The sequence below is a fragment of the Plecotus auritus genome (genome assembly GCF_963455305.1).
Source record: "Plecotus auritus genome assembly, chromosome: 2".
In the NCBI taxonomy this organism is placed as follows: Eukaryota; Metazoa; Chordata; class Mammalia; order Chiroptera; family Vespertilionidae; genus Plecotus; species Plecotus auritus.
The window spans coordinates 104,687,105-104,707,581 of NC_137771.1; the positions used below are offsets into that span (position 1 = coordinate 104,687,105).

General features: G+C 40.4%; 2 protein-coding genes across 3 annotated transcripts in view; both read right to left on the minus strand.

The window, feature by feature from the left end:
• LOC308243034 (E3 SUMO-protein ligase RanBP2) overlaps window positions 1-20,477 on the minus strand; it is a 104,237-nt gene that overhangs the window by 32,287 nt on the left and 51,473 nt on the right. For both annotated transcript variants that reach the window (XM_080658079.1, XM_080658080.1), the window contains exons 16-19: window positions 17,811-17,990; window positions 17,648-17,731; window positions 12,451-12,586; window positions 1,128-1,222 (exon numbers count right to left, since the gene is read on the minus strand). In XM_080658079.1, the coding sequence (XP_080514205.1) occupies window positions 1,128-1,222; window positions 12,451-12,586; window positions 17,648-17,731; window positions 17,811-17,990 (495 nt within the window). The remainder of the gene's footprint in view (window positions 1-1,127; window positions 1,223-12,450; window positions 12,587-17,647; window positions 17,732-17,810; window positions 17,991-20,477) is intronic.
• Window positions 18,276-19,691, minus strand: LOC308242533 (cytoplasmic 60S subunit biogenesis factor ZNF622-like; the record flags this gene model as incomplete). Its single annotated transcript, XM_080657015.1, is given in 3 exon segments — window positions 18,276-18,428; window positions 18,434-18,805; window positions 18,807-19,691. Coding segments are annotated over 3 exon segments (1,410 nt in total).

The window sequence follows — 20,477 nt, forward strand, 5'->3', positions numbered from 1 at the left end:
ACAAAACTACAGGTAACTACTAGATACAAACCAATTTTCAGAAACCACAAACTAAGTATTATAAGGTAAAGGTATCATTAGGTAATGTAGAGAATCATTAAGAGAAGATAGCATTACTACAAAAGTATTTACAATTATATTCCTTCTTGGCATATAATAAAAATTGTCTTAACTCATGACAGCATCTTAAAAACTTAATTCTCTAATACTTTCAACAATAAAGAATTTAAATTAAAAAAATTTAATTCTCCAACAATAAATGCATAGTATAAATATCTTCTTTATTTATCAATGTGTCAAATGATGTTAACAATAATGATAATGATGACGGCCTTGGCTGGTGTGACTCAGTTGGTTGAGCATTACCCCACGCACTGAGAGGTCACTGGTTCGATTCCCTATCAGGGCACAAGCCCAGGTTGCACGCTCAATTCCCAGTAGGGGACATGCAGGAGGCAGAAGATTGATGGTTTTCTTTCACTGATGTTTCTCTCTCTCTCCCCCCTTTTCCCTTCCTATCTCTAAAATCCACAGAAAATCATATTTAAAGAATAATAATGATGAAGACTACCATTTATTGAGCTGTTACTGTGCCAACTGAGCAATGTTCTAAGTACTTTACATATATTAACTCTTTTTAATATCCTCAAAAACCCTATGCATTAAGGCATTATTATCCTCATTTCACATGAGGCAACTAATGTATAGAGAGGGTAAGACACTTGCCCAAGGTCACAATAAGCAGAAAAGCCAGGGCCCTAAACGCATCCAAACCCTCTGTCTTTAAGCTTCACATTCAAGTACTATTGTAATATTGGGTCTTAGCTAATTCAGACCTGAACATGGTAGTTCAGCAAGGAGATTCTACTCCTATGTCTGCCAAAACAGAATGATGAAGGACCCACCACCACCACCACCCCATTTAAACATATTCTAAACGTTCACTTATTATTACATAAAAATAAGATGACTAGGAAGTATAACTTCTGTATCTGGAGAGAAATTTAAAATATCTGTATCTTGTGAGACTTAGAAGTTTTAGTGCTGAACTACTTGAATTTATTTGAAAGAAGCCTGAACAATTAAAAAGGAGATATTTATAAATGTGTAAATTATTTCTTTGTTACCTTTGTGGGAGTAACATTAGCTGCTGGTCTGAGAAGATACTGGGAATTATATGCTGGTGACTGACTATAATATACTGAAGTGCCAGTAGTTGCAACTAAAAAAAAAAAGAAAAGAAAACACTGTTAAAAAAAAATCTATACTACAGTTAAGACCATCTAGGCAAGAACTATAAATACAAAAGCAATAGAAATCAAAGAAAGATTTAAAACTACATCAAAATGTTTTTAATTTCTATATCAAAATATACCATGAAGAAGATTATCAAATGACAAACTAGGAAAAACTGCTAAATATGACACATGAGGAATAAGAGCACGGCAGTAGTCAGCAAGAATAAGCACCTCACAATAAGCATCAAAAAAGCAAGAAGTAAGTGGCTGGTCAACTTTCCAAGAAAGAGTGATATGATGTGAGCACACAGCCATGTTCCAACAACAGAAATATTGAGAACACACTAGTCATGGGAAGGGTTTAAGGCAGCAGTCACCAACTCCGCGAGGTCCGAAAGGATGGCGACCGCTGGTTTAAGGAACCAAAATGTACCTGATGGCCCCAGAGCCATATTTTTGAAGTGAGCCTTGAAAATCTGCACAAGACAAGGTTGCATTTTCTAAACTAAAGCTTAGACTGTCCAGGTCAAAAATCACCAGGACATTCACATATGAGATCCATGAAAAAGGATCTCACAAATAACACAAAATGTTCCTTGGGGTGAAGGTGGGGAGGACACATCATGACTGACAGTCATTCCAATGTCCAAACTATTTCCTTCATCTGATCTGTTTTATATGAGTTTTATCAGAAAATCAACAATTAGAAGACACTCATGCTGATGGCAAAACTATCAACAGTCATTTGCTTGATCTGTTTAATAAAAATTTTATCAGAAAACAATACAACTTAAAGAATATTTAGGCCTTTACACGAAAGAAGAAATACAAATTGTGACTCAAGAGATGCTAAACTATTAATTCTGGCAAGCACTGAAAAAGACCTAAAAAAAAGCTAGCCAGACTAAAAAATTGCAAAGAAGCCCAAGTCTGATTTTGGAAAATGAATGGAACTGCCTGGTGAACATGATTATACTGGAATATTCTGGGGAGAAAACAGGCATAGAACAAGCTGATGGACATGAGCCAAGAATAATAAAGTATGAAATTTAGTGACCTTATCAATAACTAGTGACTGTTTAAATAGTAAAAAAACAAAACAAAAGAAAAAAACAGCACCACACACATACATACACACGCATCACACAACAAACTATTTAAGAATTCTTATAAACCTATTACAAAAAGCACCAAGTGAATAGGTAACTCAGGAAATATAAAAGATTATAAAGTGTTCAGCATGCTTAGTGACAGTATTTCTGTTCTTAAAAATTGGCAAAGGTTTTTATAAACTGACTAGTAGCCCTGCGTACGAATCTGTGCGCCAGTAGCTCTCTGCGGGGACTGGCCGCTCTGTGCCCGCTGCCCAGAGGCTCTCCGCGGCCCAGAGGCCCATCCACAGCCAGGCGTGAAACACTTGCCTCATCACTAGGGTGACGAAGCAAGCGTTCTGCGCCCCCGCCTGGCCAGAGGCCCATCCGCAGCCGGGTGCAGAATGCTTGCCTCGTCACTGGGGCAACTACACAAGCGTCCCCTCCCCGCCAGCCACCCCATGCCCGCTGCCCAGAGGCCCTCTACAGCCGGGGTGGAAAGCTTGCCTCATCGCCACGGCGATGAAGCAAGCATTCTGCCAGGCCGCTCACGCTGCCTGCTTTCAGTGGCTGCCCCCCAGTACTGGGGAACTCGAGTGGGGCTGAGAGGACTGGGCGCCACCATCTTTGAGACTGAGTGACGTTAATTTGCATATTACCCTTTTATTAGATAGGATAATAGTTAACACTAGGCAAGAATACAAAGAGATGGGCACTAGTAGATATCAGTGATAAGAGTGTAAACTGGCAGGGAGAAAAATGGCAGCGGAATAGACAGACGTGTTCCGAGCCTTGTCCCGGAGCAGAAAGAAAGAACAGCTGAGGGTCGCACTAGGAGTGTTTGTTGGCAAGTTGGGGGACAGCTGAACTCCAGAAGAAGGTGGGAGACTGCTAGACGGGGTTCCCCAGACCTGGCAGCTCCCACTGCGGCTGGGTCCCCTCCCGGAGCTGCGGGCTTGGACGCGGAGTCGCCGCCATCTGGAACCGGAAAGTGGAGGTTATCGGAAGCCTGAGAATCCACAACTGCGGCACCCACGGAACAGCTGCGAGCCCCAGAACAACGCTCCCCAATTGGCGCAAACACACGGGTTCAGAGGAGCTCTACACTCCACCACGGAAAGGTCAGATTTCGCCTGGGATAAGGTGAGGTCTCTGGTCCCAGCGCGAGAGAGGAACACGCGTTTTGCGGGAGCTGGAGGACCAGGGAAGTCTGTGCCTAGAAAAATCGGTGGCTGCTGGGACTGGCGTGATCTGTGAATGTGGAAGGGGGTCCTCAGAGCTGCTAACAGAAGGACTCTCTAAAAAGCAACCCATTTTGATCTGAAGTGCAGGGACACCCTAAGAATTTCAGGGGTGTGCTAGACTTATGCGCAGCCACGGAGTGCGCACACTTGGGCTTTTTCCTCTTGAAATTCTTGCTTCTGATTACTAAGCCCAATTCACAGGTTCACCCAGTTGGGGACACCCTGGGAGACTGCAGGGGAAAGTTGTTTTTCTGGAACCTGGGGATCGGAGCGGGGAGTGACCATCGGAGAGCCAGCTCTGAGGCAGCCCACTCCCACAAACCGGTAGTGAGTGCCACAGGGAAAGAAGGCTCTAACACTCCCTAGAGAGGCCATAGATAAACCCGGAAGTCAATCCAGAAACACTGCCACCCAGGGGCTGAATCACAAATTGACTCTTGTGTAATCAAAAATAAAGGAATACGAATTAAGACACACCGCCTGCTTAAAATCAGGACTGGCTTACATCACTGAAGAGCAGTGGAACGCAGGGAACTGCAATACTGTCCGGACTGAGAAACAGGCGTGCCAAACAGAACAACAGAGAAAGTGAATGACCTTCACTACTCCACATTTTATTTTTATTTTTTATTTTTTTATTTTCATTTTTTGCATCTTTTACTCAAGAAACTAATTTTTTTCCTCACTTGATTTTACCTTTTTAATTATTACATTTTTATTTTCAATCCGCATTACTACTACTGCAATTTTATCTTTTTTTTTTTTTTAAGTGTCATTTTATTTTCTCTTCATTTTGTTTTGGGATTAATGTTCTACATTCTATTTTTATCTTTCCTTTAGCATCATTTTACTCTATCTCAAATCTACCTTTATGCCATCACTCTCTTCCTCACTTTTCCCTTTTCAGTGTCCTGTTTATCTTACCCCTTTCCTGCTTTAGATTTTCCTTATTCTTTCTGTTTACCCCCTTTTAAAATTTCACCCTACTTATATATCTAATCTCCAATCCCCTGCTCCAAGTCCATACACACCACTCTCTTCGCTGTCTTAACTATCCAAAAAATTGTTTTTATCTCTGTCCTTTTGTTGTTGTTTGTTTGAATGTAGATTATATTGAATTTTTATGCTTTTTTGTGAGATTGTTTTGCTTATTCTTCTTTTGTTTATTTTTTTGTTTGTTTAGTGCTTCTGTTTTCCCTTGCCTCACTCAATATTAGTTGGTGTTGTAGTTTGTATTAATCCCCAGGTACTTGTTGCTGGCATTTGCTGGGATAAGTGATTGTTCTATTGGAGTTTTATCCCCAATATATATAGTCTGTTTCCCTTTCTCTCTTAGTCTCTTTCTTGTCTCTCTTACTTTTTTTTCTTCTTTTTTTCCCTTTTCCCAATTTCATTTTGACACCCCCTTTTTTTTTTCTCTTCTTCTTTCTTTCTTTTTCCTCTTCTTCTTTCTCTACTATCCCCTAATTTGCCTTTCTCTGGTGGTCACCTTTATTGGAGGTTATTAATATCGTGAATACATTTCTGTTCAGTGCCTTGTGTGTTGTACCTGGTAGTGCTGTATTTTGTGCCTTTAAATTGACGCAGGAGAGAGAGAACTACATAACCAGACACCCAGAGAAGAGAGACCATGGGGAGACAAAGACACAGCCCGCTTATGAAAGAAAAGCAGGCATCACCAGAAAAGGAAGTAAACGAAATGGAAGCAAGCAACCTTCCAGAAAAAGAATTCAGAGAAATGGTCATAAGGTGGCTGAAAAGAATGGAAGACAAATTCGACAATATGAGCAAAAACCAAGAGGAAATGAAGAAGAACCAAGAAGATGAAAAATGACATCGCTGCTGTAAAGAACTCAATAGAAAGCATCAAGAGTAGACTAGAAGAAGCAGAGGACCGCATCAGTGAGCTAGAAGACAAGATGGGAAAAAATACCCAAGTAGAGAAACTTCTAGAAAAAAAAATTAAAAGGCAGGAGGAGAGCCTAAGGGAACTTTGGGACAACACGAAACAAAACAACTTCCGCATAATAGATGTTCCAGAAGGAAAGAAAGCTGAGCAAGGAATAGAAAACCTATTTGAAGAAATAATGACAGAAAATTTCCCTGATATAGAGAAGAAAAAACCCACACAAATCCAAGAAGCTCACAGAGTCCCAAGCAAAATGAACCCCAAAAGACCGACGCCAAGGCACATTATAATTAAATTGGCAAACACCAACGAAAAAGTAAGAATCTTAAAAGCGGCCAGAGAGAGACAGAAAGTTACCTACAAAGGAACCCCCATCAGACTAGCAACTGATTTCTCAACAGAAACTCATCAGGCCAGAAGGGAATGGAATGAAATATACAAAGTCATGCAAAGGAAGTGTCTGAATCCAAGAATACTGTACCCAGCAAGGCTGTCAATCAAAATTGAAGGTGAAATCAGGAGCTTCACAGACAAAAAAGGACTAAGGGAATTTATTACCACCAAACCAGCAATGCAAGAAATGCTAAAGGGTCTGCTGGATAAAAAAAAAAGAAATAGGAAGCGAAGAAGGAACACAGGTGTAAAGAATAGGAATGGCGACAAATAAGTACCTATCAATAATAACTTTAAATGTAAACGGATTAAATGCCCCAATCAAAAGACATAGGGTAATGGATTGGATAAGAAAACATGACCCATATATCTGCTGTCTACAAGAAACCCACCTCAGAAAAAAAGACGCACACAGACTGAGGGTGAAGGGATGGAAAAAGGTTTTCCAGGCAAATGGAACTGAAAAAAAAGCTGGGGTAGCAATACTTATATCTGACAAATTAGATCTCAAACTGAAGGACATAACAAGAGATAAGGAAGGCCACTTCATAATACTAAAGGGAGCAATCCAACAAGAAAAAATAACTCTGGTAAACATATATGCACCCAATACAGGAGCACCCAAATACATAAAAAAACTCCTGGAGGATATCAAGGGAGAGATTGACAGCAATACAATCATAGTAGGAGACTTCAATACCCCACTATCACCATTGGACAAATCCTCTAAACAAAAAATCAGCAAAGAAACATCAATCGTAAATGACTCACTAGACCAGATGGAATTGACATCTTTAGAACATTTCACCCCAAAGCCACAGAATATACATTCTTCTCAAGTGCACATGGGTCATTTTCAAAGATAGACCATATGTTGGGACATAGGCAAAGTCTCTTCAAATTCAAGAAGATAGAAATCATATCAAGCATCTTCTCAGACCACAGTGGCATAAAACTGGAAATCAACTACAATAAAAACAACCCAAAGAAATCAAACACATGGAGACTAAACAGCATGCTATTAAACCATGACTGGGTTACCAGAGAGATCAAAGAAGAAATAAAAAACATCATGACAACAAATGACAATGAAAACACTACAATCCAAAATCTATGGGACACAGCGAAAGCAGTCTTGAGAGGGAAGTTCATAGCTCTACAAGCCTACTGCAAAAAACAAGAAACAGGGGTAATAAATTACCTAACCCAACAACTCAAAGAGTTAGAAAAAGAGCAACAAGAAAAGCCCAGTGTAAGCAGAAGGAAGGAAATAATAAAGATCAGAGCACAGATAAACGACATAGAGACCAAAGAAACAATACAAAAGATCAACAAAACCAAGAGCTGGTTCTTTGAAAGGATAAACAAGATTGATGAACCTCTAGCCAGGCTCACCAAGAAGCAAAGAGAGAGGACCCAAATAAACAAAATCAGAAATGAAAGAGGTGAAATAACAACAGATCCCGCCGAAATACAAAGGATTGTTAAAAAATACTACGAACAACTCTATTCCAACAAACTGGACAACCTGGAGGAAATGGACATATTCCTAGAAAAATATAACCTTCCAAAACTCAATCAGGAAGAATCTAAACAGCTCAATATGCCAGTAACGATGGAAGAAATTGAAGCAGTCATCAAAGAGCTTCCGGCAAACAAAAGCCCGGGGCCAGACGGCTTCACAGGAGAGTTTTACCAAACATTCAAGGAAGAACTAAAACCTATCCTCCTCAGACTATTCCAGAAAATTCAAGAGGAAGGAACACTTCCAAGCTCCTTCTATGAAGCCAGCATCACCCTAATACCAAAACCAGATAAAGACAACACAATGAAAGAGAATTACAGGCCAATATCCCTCATGAATGTAGATGCCAAAATCCTCAACAAAATTCTAGCAAATCGGATCCAGCAGTACATCAGAAAGATCATACACCATGACCAAGTAGGGTTTATCCCAGGAATGCAAGGATGGTTCAATATCCGAAAATCAATAAATGTGATACATCACATAAACAAATTGAAAGATAAAAATCACATAGTCATATCAATTGAGGCAGAAAAAGCATTTGACAAAATCCAACACCCTTTCTTGATAAAAACTCTCAACAAGATGGGAATAGAAGGATCATACCTCAACATAATAAAAGCTATATATGATAAACCCACAGCTAACATCATACTCAATGGGCAAAAACTAAAACCATTTCCCCTAAGAACAGGAACAAGACAAGGATGCCCACTCTCACCACTCCTGTTTGACATAGTTCTGGAAGTTTTAGCCATTGCAATTAGACAAGAAGAAGAAATAAAAGGCATCCAAATTGGAAAAGAAGAAGTAAAGCTGTCCTTATTTGCAGATGACATGATATTGTACATTAAAAACCCGAAAGACTCCATCAAAAAACTAACAGACTTAATAAATGAATTCGGCAAGGTAGCAGGATACAAAATTAATGCCAAGAAATCTATGGCATTTCTATACACCAACAGTGAACTTACAGAAAGAGAGACTAAAAAAGCAATCCCATTTTCCATCGCACCAAAAAAATTAAGATACTTAGGAATAAACCTAACCAAGGAGGTAAAAGACCTATATGCGGAAAACTACAGGACACTGAAAAAAGAGATAGAGGAAGATGTAAACAGATGGAAGAACATACCATGTTCATGGATTGGTAGAATCAACATCATCAAAATGTCCATACTACCCAAAGCAATCTATAGATTCAATGCACTCCCCATTAAAATACCAACAGCATATTTCACAGACCTAGAAAGAACTCTCCAAAAATTCATCTGGAATAAAAAAAGACCCCGAATAGCCACAGCAATCCTGAGAAAGAAGAATAAAGTAGGAGGGATCTCAATACCAGATTTCAAGCTGTATTACAAAGCCACTGTCCTCAAAACAGCTTGGTACTGGCACAAGAACAGACATATAGATCAATGGAATAGAATAGAGAATCCAGATATCGACCCAAACCAATATGCGCAATTAATATTTGACAAAGGAGGCATGAGCATACAATGGAGTCAAGACAGTCTCTTCAATAAATGGTGTTGGGAAAATTGGACAGATACATGCAAAAAAATGAAACTAGATCACCAACTTACACCATACACAAAAATAAACTCAAAATGGATACAGGACTTAAATATAAGACGGGAAACCATAAAAATACTAGGGGAATCCACAGGCAGCAAAATCTCAGACATATACCAAAAGAACTTTTTCAGTGATACTGCCCCTAGGGCAATGGAAGCCAAAGAGAAAATAAACAAATGGGACTACATCAAAATAAAAAGCTTTTGCACAGCAAAAGAAACCATCAACAAAACAACAAGAAACCCCACTGTATGGGAGAACATATTTGCAAATGGTATCACTGATAAAGGTTTAATTTCCAACATCTACAGGCAGCTTATACAACTTAATAAAAGGAAGATAAATGATCCAATAAAAAAATAGGCAACGGACCTAAATAGAATCTTTTCGAAAGAAGACAGAAGGAAGGCCAAGAGACACATGAAAACATGCTCAAAGTCACTTATTATCCGAGAGATGCAAATCAAAACGACAATGCGATACCATCTCACACCTGTCAGAATGGCTATCATCAACAAATCAACAAACGACAAGTGTTGGCGAGGATGCGGAGAAAAAGGAACCCTCGTGCACTGCTGGTGGGAATGCAGACTGGTGCAGCCACTGTGGAGAACAGTATTGAGTTTCCTCAAAAAACTGAAAATGGAACTCCCATTTGACCCAGTAATCCCACTCCTAGGAATATATCCTAAGAAACCAGAAACACCAATCAGAAAGGATATATGCACCCCTATGTTCATAGCAGCACAATTTACAATAGGTAAGATTTGGAAACAGCCTAAGTGCCCGTCAGCAGATGACTGGATCAGAAAACTATGGTACATCTACACAATGGAATACTATGCTGCCATAAAAAAGAAGGAATTACTACCATTTGTAGACACCTGGATGGAATTAGAGAACATTATGCTAAGTGAAATAAGCCAGTCAATGAAAGAAAAATACCACATGATCTCACTCATTTAGGGATAATGAAAAACATTATAAACTGATGAACCAAAAGATAGTTACAGAGGCAGTAAAGCATCAAACAGAGTGTCTAATTACAGCGGTAAGGTTAGGGAGAGGTGGGGGAAATAAGAGATCAACTGAAGGACTTGTATGCATGCATATAAGAGTAACCAACGGATGCAAAACATTGGGGGGTGAGGGCAGGTATGGGAGTGGGGTGGGGGGGGGGCAATGGTAAGATATGTACACATATAATACCTTAATAAAAATTTGAAAAAATAAAAATAAATAAAAAATAAATACTTTTTTATCAAAAAAAAATAAAATAAAATAAAAAGAGTGTAAACTGGCATAGCTTTTCTGTAAAGCAATTTTTCAACATAAAAGCATTTTTAAAATACGCTACAATCCTGGAAATGTGCCCATAGCATTATTTATAATAGCAAAAAGTGGAAATAACAAAAATAAGGGAATAAAATTTGCAGTACTTCTACATGAAGGAATAGTATATTCATTAATGTATTTTCAAAAAATATTTAATAGCCACGTGCTCAGAACTTAAAGTAATATTTTAAAAACAGGCTAACTTATCTACATACATCCTAACATAGTAAAAGTCTCATTAAAAATTCTTTATTTTGCCAGCCGGGTGTAGCTCAGCACTTGAGCATCGACCCAGGAACCAAGAGGTCACTGGTTCGATTCCCGGTCAGGGCGTATGCCCCGGTTGCAGGCTCGATCCCCAGTGGGGGGCATGCAGGAGGCAGCCAATCAATGATTCTCTCTCATCATTGATGTTTCTATCTCTCTCTCCCTCTCCCTTCCTCTCTGAAATCAATAAAAATAAAAAAAATAATTCTTTATGTTTACATAGAGAAAGGAGAAGGAAATGCTCCAAAATGTTAATAGAAATCTTTGTGATATTGTTAGCTTTTCATTTTCTTTACACTGTTCAATACGTCTTAATATTGCCTATAAGTTTATTAATCATTTTTTAAATCATCTTATTTTCAAAAGACAAGATAAATCTTGGTATATTTTTACTTCCATTAAGAAAAACAAATCTGTAAACACAGGAATTGGAATCAAGAGATTTGAGCTCTGCTTTCGGGCCACAAAGCTGTTTTATGACCTTGTCAATTAGCCATTTGGGATCTCCCATTTCTCACACATTTTATAGGGTAATTGTAAGAATAAAATGAGACAATTTGAATGTTATTTTTACATTTGTTTAACAACCTTTTATGCCTGTACAAAAGAAATGGAAATTATGATGCAACAGATGCCAAATAATCAATTCAGACAGCACTCAAAAAGCCTTAGAAAAGGCTAGACGGTTTATTTATCTTCTCTGCACAAGGCTCTATATATTACACAGGGTTTTTAAGTAAGCAATGTTTGAACTCTTGACATCTCATATATTTGTCTATGACTCATGACATTTAGTAAGTAGAAGCTTACTATTTATTTTACCTGCATTTAGAAGACACTGTCACAAGAGGATAGGGGGGCAGCCTTAAGTATTGCCCCCAAAGACTATCACACAAATGTACTAATATAAACTACACTAAAGCATTCCAAATCTTTCCTGGGTTAAAACCAATTAGAAAAAAAATACTACTACCATTTCAGGAATCTGTCTCATGTAAAAGCAATCTATTTTTGACATCATTTCTGGGTCCCTGAGTGCAATATATCATACTGGCAAATGGCTTTAACATTAGACCACTGGAGTTTGAACCCCAACTCTTAATCAATAATTACCTTGTACAATAATGGATGAGTTATCTAACTTTTCTAAACCCATTTCCTCATCTATAAAATTAGGATTAGTAATAGTACCTACCATTCTGGGATACTGTGATTAGTACTACTGCACAGAGATAACCCACAGAAGGTACTATTAATACCCTTTGGTTCATTAGTGTTTACTGTAAGTAAGCACCTAATACATACCCATACTTACACAAATGATTACAATTACCATGTGAGTGAAGAATTATTATCTCCATGTTTCAAATAGACAAACTGTCTCAGAAGGGTCAGGAAGTGATACAACACAACTTCAAAATCTAATATGGTCTAACCTCAAACTCCTTCCTTTTATGTATGACCATGGTATTTCAAAACAAGATTTCCTATTAATGTCATACCTCTGGGTATATCATCAAAATAATTGCTGAGAAGTTTAAGTTTTTAATTAGGCATCTCTTAATGCATAATGATATCAATTAACACTTTTCAATTATAAGGAATAGTTCTACCTCAGTCTCAGCTCCTCTGACATGGGCATTAAAGGATTATTCTTTAAGCCTTTATATACACGGTTATCAGATAAAGCTTATTTTGTTTCTGATTGGAATTTTAAACATCTCAGTAATACCAAAGACAGCTTAACATATACGCAGACACATACACATATATGTAAACAAATATATGTACACAAGGTGGTTTCACAAGAGATCTATTTAAAGGAGAAGACACAGTGATTTACTAACATATCCAGTTGCCAACTCACCTGTTAATGGAGCCCCCTGAAAAGTCTGTGATCCCTGATATCCATCAGGCACTGACTCTGGCCCATAACATTCTGTAGGCCAACGATGAGGGGACCCCAAGTTACTGCTATTTAGTTTCAATTCCTGCATTTCTTTCTGTTGGAAGAAGAAAAAGACAAAATTTTAAGCAATTCTATAATGCCAGAACAGTGACGGAGCAAACAAATATTTTAAATAGTTGATGAGGCCCTTTAAGAGAATCTACATTCCAATAAGAGCTGATTACCAGATGCTGATTTAAAAACATGATGCTTAATGTGTTAAATATTCATTTGCTCCCATTCTTTCATTCCTTAGTACCATTACCTAATTCACTCATTCTAGATTAGAGTTAGCTCTAGCCTAAACAACTAACCTAATGGCCTCATCTCCATTTCCATTCTACACTTGCCTAAATTAATCTTTCTAAAGTTCAGCTCTAGACAGAGAATCCAAGATGGCGGCGTAGGTAAACACCTAAACTGCTGCCTCGCACAACAATTTCAAAACTACAACTAAAAGACAAAATGTCTATCACCCAGAACCACGGGAAAGCTGGCTGAGTGGAAGTTCTACAACTAGAAGGAAAGAGCAAACAGCATTGAGAGGTGCACAAGCGCTGAAAAGCTGAGGCACGGAGGCGCGTGAATCGGGCTGGCGACAGGCGACTGAGAGCGCTGCTTTTTCAGCCCGAAGGGAGACAAGCTCCCGATTACTACGAACTCCAGTTTCTGGGGAGACGCAGGGGACTCAAACTCCTACGGGGAGAAGCTGGACTGTCTGCCGTGGGGTCGGAAAGTGAGGGAGGCTTGCTTGCAGGGCTGCGCGCAGGAATAATTAATTTACTGCACTGGGGCCCAGGACGCTGGGACGCGGTCGGAGATGCAGAGCCGGCTTACTGGCAGTCATCACTGTTTGCCACGCCCTAGCCTAGTCACGCCCTGAGACCATGCCCTGCACAACCTACAAACCCACCCAAGCTCCAAGCAGCGGCTTTAGCATATGAATGACCTGCCCTATCGCAGCTTAACCTAGCAAACTTGCAGCCCTGGTCAGACAGCTCCAAAACCTCCAAACCCCAAGCAAAGAGGAGAAAACTGTAGTTCTCACTGTAGTGCCTTGCTGGGTGACCTCAGACAGTAGCTGACTTGCACCCCATTAGAGATCCAGAAGCCAGTGTACCTAGTGGTCAGTGTGAGGCACCAGATTTCAACTCCTCACATCCATAAGTGACACATTCAAGAGGCAGACTCAGTGAGCACCAAAGCCCCACTGAAAGAAGTCCTGCACCATAAGCGTGTCTCCAGCGCAGCAGTTCTTCCATTATAGACACAGCAGGTCCTCACAGCCAATTGGCCTGGAGGTCAATTCCTCCCAGTGTACCAATAGCAATCAAGGCTTAACTACACCAAGACTTTGCACTCAGCCCACAAAGGGGTGTACCAAGAGCATCCACCTCAGGTGATTGGAGAGGCTGAGCTTCTGGCCCCTATAGGTCACCTACCACACAAAGCCACTCCATCAACACAGGGAAGCAGCAAAATGCAGAGACAAAGAAACATGTCATGAATGAAAGAAATGGAGGAAAGCAAACTACTGGATGACATAGAGTTCAGAACCACATTTATAAGGTTACTCAAGAATCTTCTAAAAACCGCTGAGGAACTTAGTGAGACCTTTAAGGATCTTAATGAGAATGCCAAAAAAATGGAAAAGGACCAGTCAGAAATTAAGCATACACTGTCTGAAATAAAGAATATACAGAAACTCAACTGTAGATCAATGTACCCCAAGAATCAAACCAAAGATCTGAAACATGAGGAAACAAAAAACACCCAACCAGAAAAACAAAAAGAAAAAAGAATCCAAAAATATGAAGATAGTGTAAGGAGCCTCTGGGACAACTTCAACCGTACCAACATCCGAATTTTTGGGGTGCCAGAAGAAGAGAGCGAGCAAAGTATTGAAAACCTATTAGAAGAAATAATGACAGAAAACTTTGCCTACCTGGTGAAAGAAATAGACTTACAAGTTCAGGAAGCACACAGAACCCCATACAAGAGGAATCCAAAGAGGACCACACCAAGACACATCGTAATTAAAATGCCAAGGGCAAAAGACAAAGAGAGAATCTTGAAAGCAGCAAGAGAAAAACGGTTAGTTACCTACAAGGGAGCACCCATTCGACTGTCAGCTGATTTCTCGGCAGAAACTATGCAGGCCAGAAGGGAGTGGCAAGAAATATTCAAAGTGATGAACAGCAAGAACCTACAACCAAGATTACTCTACCCAGCAAAGCTATCATTCAGAGTTGAAGGTCAGATAAAGAGCTTCACAGACAAGAAAAAGCTAAAGGAGTTCATCACCACCAAACCAGGATTACATGAAATGCTGAAGGATATTCTTTAGGAAAAGAAAGAAGAAGAAAAAGGTAAAGATAAAAATTATGAACAACAGAATGACATCAAATACATACCTACCAACAAGTGAATCTAAAAATCAAGTGAATAAAAAATCTGAAGAACAGAATGGACTGGTGAATATAATAGAATAAGGGATATAGAAAGGGAGTGGACTGACAATTCTCAGGGGGAAGGGGGTGTGAGGGGTGAGAGAAGAGATTGGACAAAAATCATACACCTATGGATGAGGACAGTGGCTGGGGGTAAGGGCATGGGGTAGGGTGGGGTTGGGAATCAGGTGAGGGGAGCTATGGGGGGAAAAAAGAGGAACACCTGTAATAATCTGAACAATTAAAGATTTATTTTAAAAAAAATAAAATAAAGTTCAGCTCTAGCCAAGTAGCTACAAATTAAGTTTCTATCTCTGACATTCATGTCCTCAGCAGTATTATCCCAAATATCCTTCCAACATATCTTCTTTCCACACTGCTTTACCCTTCAGTCCATGTGGACTACTTCAACATTCTAAATTACTTTCCGCCCTAACCGGTTTGGCTCAGTGGATAGAGCGTCGGCCTGCGAATTGAAGGGTCCCAGGTTCGACTCCAGTCAAAGGCATGTACCTTGGTTGCCGGCACATCCCCAGTGGGGGGTGTGCAGGAGGCAGCTGATCGATGTTTCTCTCTCATCAATGTTTCTAACTCTCTATCCCTCTCCCTTCCTCTCTGTAAAAAATCAATAAAATATATTTTAAAAAATAAATAAATAAATTACCTCCCAATACCAGCTTTCCAATTATACACATTTGATGTAACAAAACACTACTTATCCTTCAAGGTGATGCTCAAATGCTCCACTAGAAAAGAAAAAACTGAAATTTGCTCAGAATACACAGGGTGAGGCAAAAATACATTTACAGTTGTGTGCATGGAAAATAATACAATAATTAATAAATAATACAAGAATCAACTGTTTTGTGTACTCACAACTGTAAATCTACTTTTGCCCCATCCTGTATTATATATATAATAATATATTACAAGCACTTTACCTAAGTTTTTAATCCTTACACAGTTGGATAATATTAGTAACTTACATCTTAATAGTAATATATCTTAAATTGAGAAAGATACAGGAAGTAGCACAGCTAGAATTGAAAATAGATCTTACTCCAAAAATATTTTCATAATACCACTCTGCTGCCTAGACAAAAAGGCAGATGTATATGGCCTTCTAATGGTATCCATGTGGCTAGCTATCAGATCTCTTGTCATTTTACAGACAACACATTCCCCAACCCTAGAACCTATAAAATGTCCCTTACAAAACAGGCATTTAATAAGAAACTACTTTGTTTTAAAAAAACAAAGCAACCATCATGTTAGCATACAACAGGTCCACATTAGAAAAAAGTATCAAGTTTCATTGTGTGGGCCCAGGTATCTGATCAGTTATAATGAGTGAAGTCAGAGACAGAGTCAGCATGTCTGTTACCTTCTTCTAGAGGTATTTTCAAATACCAATTTCCCAAAAGCCATAACTACTGGGGTCAAAAATCTCTCGAATTTTCTAAATAAATAAATTTCTCCCACTCATCTATCTACTGTCTCTAGTCCAGATGCTGTACATCCATAAATAAGAAACTGGTGGCATCAACAACAAAAAATGTACTGGTCACTACGATATCTAGACCATAGTTTTAAACATGCAAAAATTATAATCATAATTTTTAAAACTCAAAACAACTAGAAAATGTGATGAGAACTGGTTTCAACAATTCTCACTTTACAGCCGAGAAGCCAGAGAGAGAAAAAGGTTAAGAAAATGCCTGGCCCAAAATGGTTAATTAGTGGCCGAGTTAGTACTAGAACTCGGCTCTTTAGGCACATGAACTAGTGCTCCATTACCCTTCCACAAAATACAATGGTGGGTGCCTGAAACCTATATTATAAGTCAAGAGTGTATGTAATATCATAATAGGACAAATTATACAAAATTGACATAAAAATATTTGTGCAAATTCAATAGTTTGTTCCTCACCCAACAGCATTTTTAATGTTCACACACTACTGTGATAGTTAAGGTCACTTGCATAGAGTTCAAATAAGATCATATACATATAACTATTTCCTTACATAATTAAGTTGAATTGATATGAAAATATTAAAAAGATAAAAGAGACTTTCTGAAGTTCAGAGCACTTATCAATTCCCAGCTATAAATTTTTTTTAATAAATATTTACTGATGTCAGTCAGAGAGGAAGGGAGAGGGAGCGAGAGATAGAAACATCAATGATGAGAGAGAATCACTGATCGACTGCCTCCTGCATGCCCCCTAATGGCGATAGAACCCGCAATCCGGGAATCGAACCTGGGACCCTTCAGTCCGCAGGCTGATGCTCTATCCACTGAGCCAAACTAGCTAGGGCGCCAGCTATAAATTTGGCACACACACTACAGTTAGTCTCAGAAATTAATTCATAGACCAAGGTATTTTCACTAGTTCAATTAAATCACTTGGAGACCTCCTCTATGCCAGAAACAATGCTATATACTGAATAAAAGAGTATGTACCTTTGATTCACATCTGGTGGAGGATGCAGACATAGATAATTTCAAAAATATGGTGTTAATATGGAGATATGTAAAACACAGTATGATTCTATAGTAACAAACAAAGGCACATTTTGAACAGCTTCAGAAAGAAGTGAGGGAGTGGTCAAAAAAGGAACCTTGGGATAAGGAAGGAACAGAACAGAGAAATTAAGTGATTTACCTTAATGGCCTCTACTTGTTGGCAGATCATTTTCAGTAAAGAATTTTGATCTTCTGCCCATTGAGGTGGTGCTTTGGGAGAATACTAAAAAAAATAACAATAAAATACTATTTAGAACAGAAACATACTGAACAATGGAATGATTCACTTCTTTCCCACTTACCTTGTAACTTTTACTTGGTGACAGAGAATATTTAGTAGGAGATGGTGTGGAATATTTCATTTCTGAATCTGTATTACGCAAAGAACCGTTTTTATAAAGAGGACCTCCTTCACTATAGTCATCGAGTTGCTGCATGACTGAATTAAACATATCTTTTACAGACTCCAGGGGCACAGGCAACTAAAAATAAAAGGCGTAAATCAAAGGTCTTAGTTTGCAAAAATATCAAAGTAAAAATTCTTAAATAAATGCAATATTTTATTTCACTAATTTACTTTTTCTCACTTGTGTATAACAAACACTTTATATCTTTTTTTTTTAATAATTCTGCCTTTTATTATTAGGTCAGAACAGATAAAGTACAGGGAGAAGTAGCAACAAAAGGACTGTCATACAATCAGCTTCTGCTGGTTCTCAGGCAAGGACCCCTGTGCAGGAGACGATACCTCAATCCACAGCAGACCCTTAGAACATCACTTGGGCCCTAAAGTGCATCTGCTTGGTGGCATTGTTCTTCATTCCCGTCTTCAGCAGGCATTTTGACTTCATCCTCTGAACATACTGCATGTCCCGTTTGTTCATAAGAGCTGCTCTTGTGCTGCCAGTCCATCCCAGGGCTTGTACTGCTGGAGTACCTGGCCCAAGGCCTTCTGATTCTTGGCAACTGTCACAGCTCTTGACAAGCCAAATTGCTGTTTGTAGTATCTCATCAAGGAGTGATGGCCCACTCTGGCACCAGACGGTAGAATCAGCTCCATGGTTTCATCATCATAATACAAGGTCTTTTCTGAGGGCAACTCCTCAGTCTCATCAGGCTCCTCCCTTTCCTTGTGATCTGGGTAGCTACTCCTAAAGTCATAGAAGTCTGCAAATTCCAAAGCAGCATCACCATCTGAGAAGAGCTTACAGTGGCTTTTGTCATTCATGTGTGCTTGCACAGCTTCCATAGAGTAAAAGGACTTCCCTTTCTCATTGCACCATAAGCAAATCTTCCCCAACACCAACTTTCTCTCCCAAAGACTGAATCAGTCCCTTAAGATCTGAAAGATATTCTATACCAGGAATAAAGAAGCTATGGATTTTAGTCATATGAGCCACATTCTTCATATGGGAGTTTGAATGATGGGAACAAAATAAGGAGTCCTTTACAGAGATGGCACCAAGAGGAGGGCCTCCCCCAGCCTCTTCCTCCGCTGCATCCTGCTCCTCCAACTCGTCCATCAATTCAGCATCTTCACATTCCATTTCTTCATCAGAATCAGTATCTTCCCAATCGTCTCCATCCAGATCCCTCTCCTCTCTCTCTTCCTCTCCCTGCTGCTGTGCCAGCTTCTTCACCTGCCGTTCAAACCACTGTAATCGGGGAGATTTCTCGTCCGGGTCTCGGTCGTCTGCCACACATCCTCCTTCGGCCACCGCCCCGGGACCTCCGGACTCCTTCCTAGGCGCTGGAGGGGCCCTCTTGGGAGACAGCTGGACGTTAATTACCTGCTGGATGGCCGCGTTCATGGCATCCTTGTCAACACTATCCACGCCCAACCCTTTCTCCAAATTCTTTTCATTCATCATCTCCCCACTGCGATTCACTGTCTTCCTCTCCAGCTCCATGTGCCGCCGGGACTTCAGGTGGTTTTTGTAGGCGTTCAAACAGGCAAACTTATTACAGCAGACAGTGCAGAAGGTGACTGTGCCCTTGCTCTCCTGCTCTGCCACGGCCCACTGCGCTCGCACGCGCTCCTGGAAGCCCTCAGTGGTGACGAGGGCCATGTCGGCCACCTTCCACTTCAGGTTGTAGCGGTGCCAATCCGTCTTGTAGTGGGACCGCTGCAGCTCAGGGTCGCTGAACGCCACCCGGTAGATGATGCAGGTATACATCATCATCCCCAGGCAGGAAATAACAGGCAACAAAGGCAGAGATCTAGCGATCTCGGCACCCCAACGCCACGATTCGCTCAAACCTTAACTCGCCTCACCGCCCGCGAAGAGGTCGCACTTTATACTTTAACTAGAGGCCCGATGCACGAAATTTGTGCACAGGGGGTGTGTGTCCCTCAGCCCAGCCTGCACCCTCTACAATCTGGGACCCCTCGAGGGACCGGGATTGGGCCTAAATGGCAAGTCGGACATCCCTCTCACAATCCAGGACTGCTGGCTCCTAACAGCTCGCCTGCCTGCCTTCCTGATTGCCCCTAACCACATCTGCCTGCCAGCATGATCACCCCCTAACCACTCCCCTGCCAGCCTGATTGATACCTAACTGCTCCCCTGCCAACCTGTTGCCCCTAACTGCCCTTCCCTGCAGACCTGGTAAACCCTAACTGCCCTCCCCTGGAGGCGTGGTCCCCCACAACTGCTCTCCCCTACAGGCCTGGGACTCCCCCAACTGCCCTTCCCTGCAGGCCCAGTTGCCCCCAACTTCCCTCCTCTGCCAGCCTGGTCCCCCCTAACTGCCCTCCCCTGCTGGCCTAATCACCCCCAACTGCCCTCCCTTGCAGGCCTGGTCCCTCCCAACTGCCCTCCCCTGCTGGCCATCTTGTACGACCATCTTGTGTCCACATGGGGGCAACCATCTTGTGTGTTGGAGTGATGGTCAATTTGCATATTACTCTTTTATTAGATAGGATAGAGGCCTGGTGCACAGGTGGAGGCTGGCTGGTTTGCCCTGAA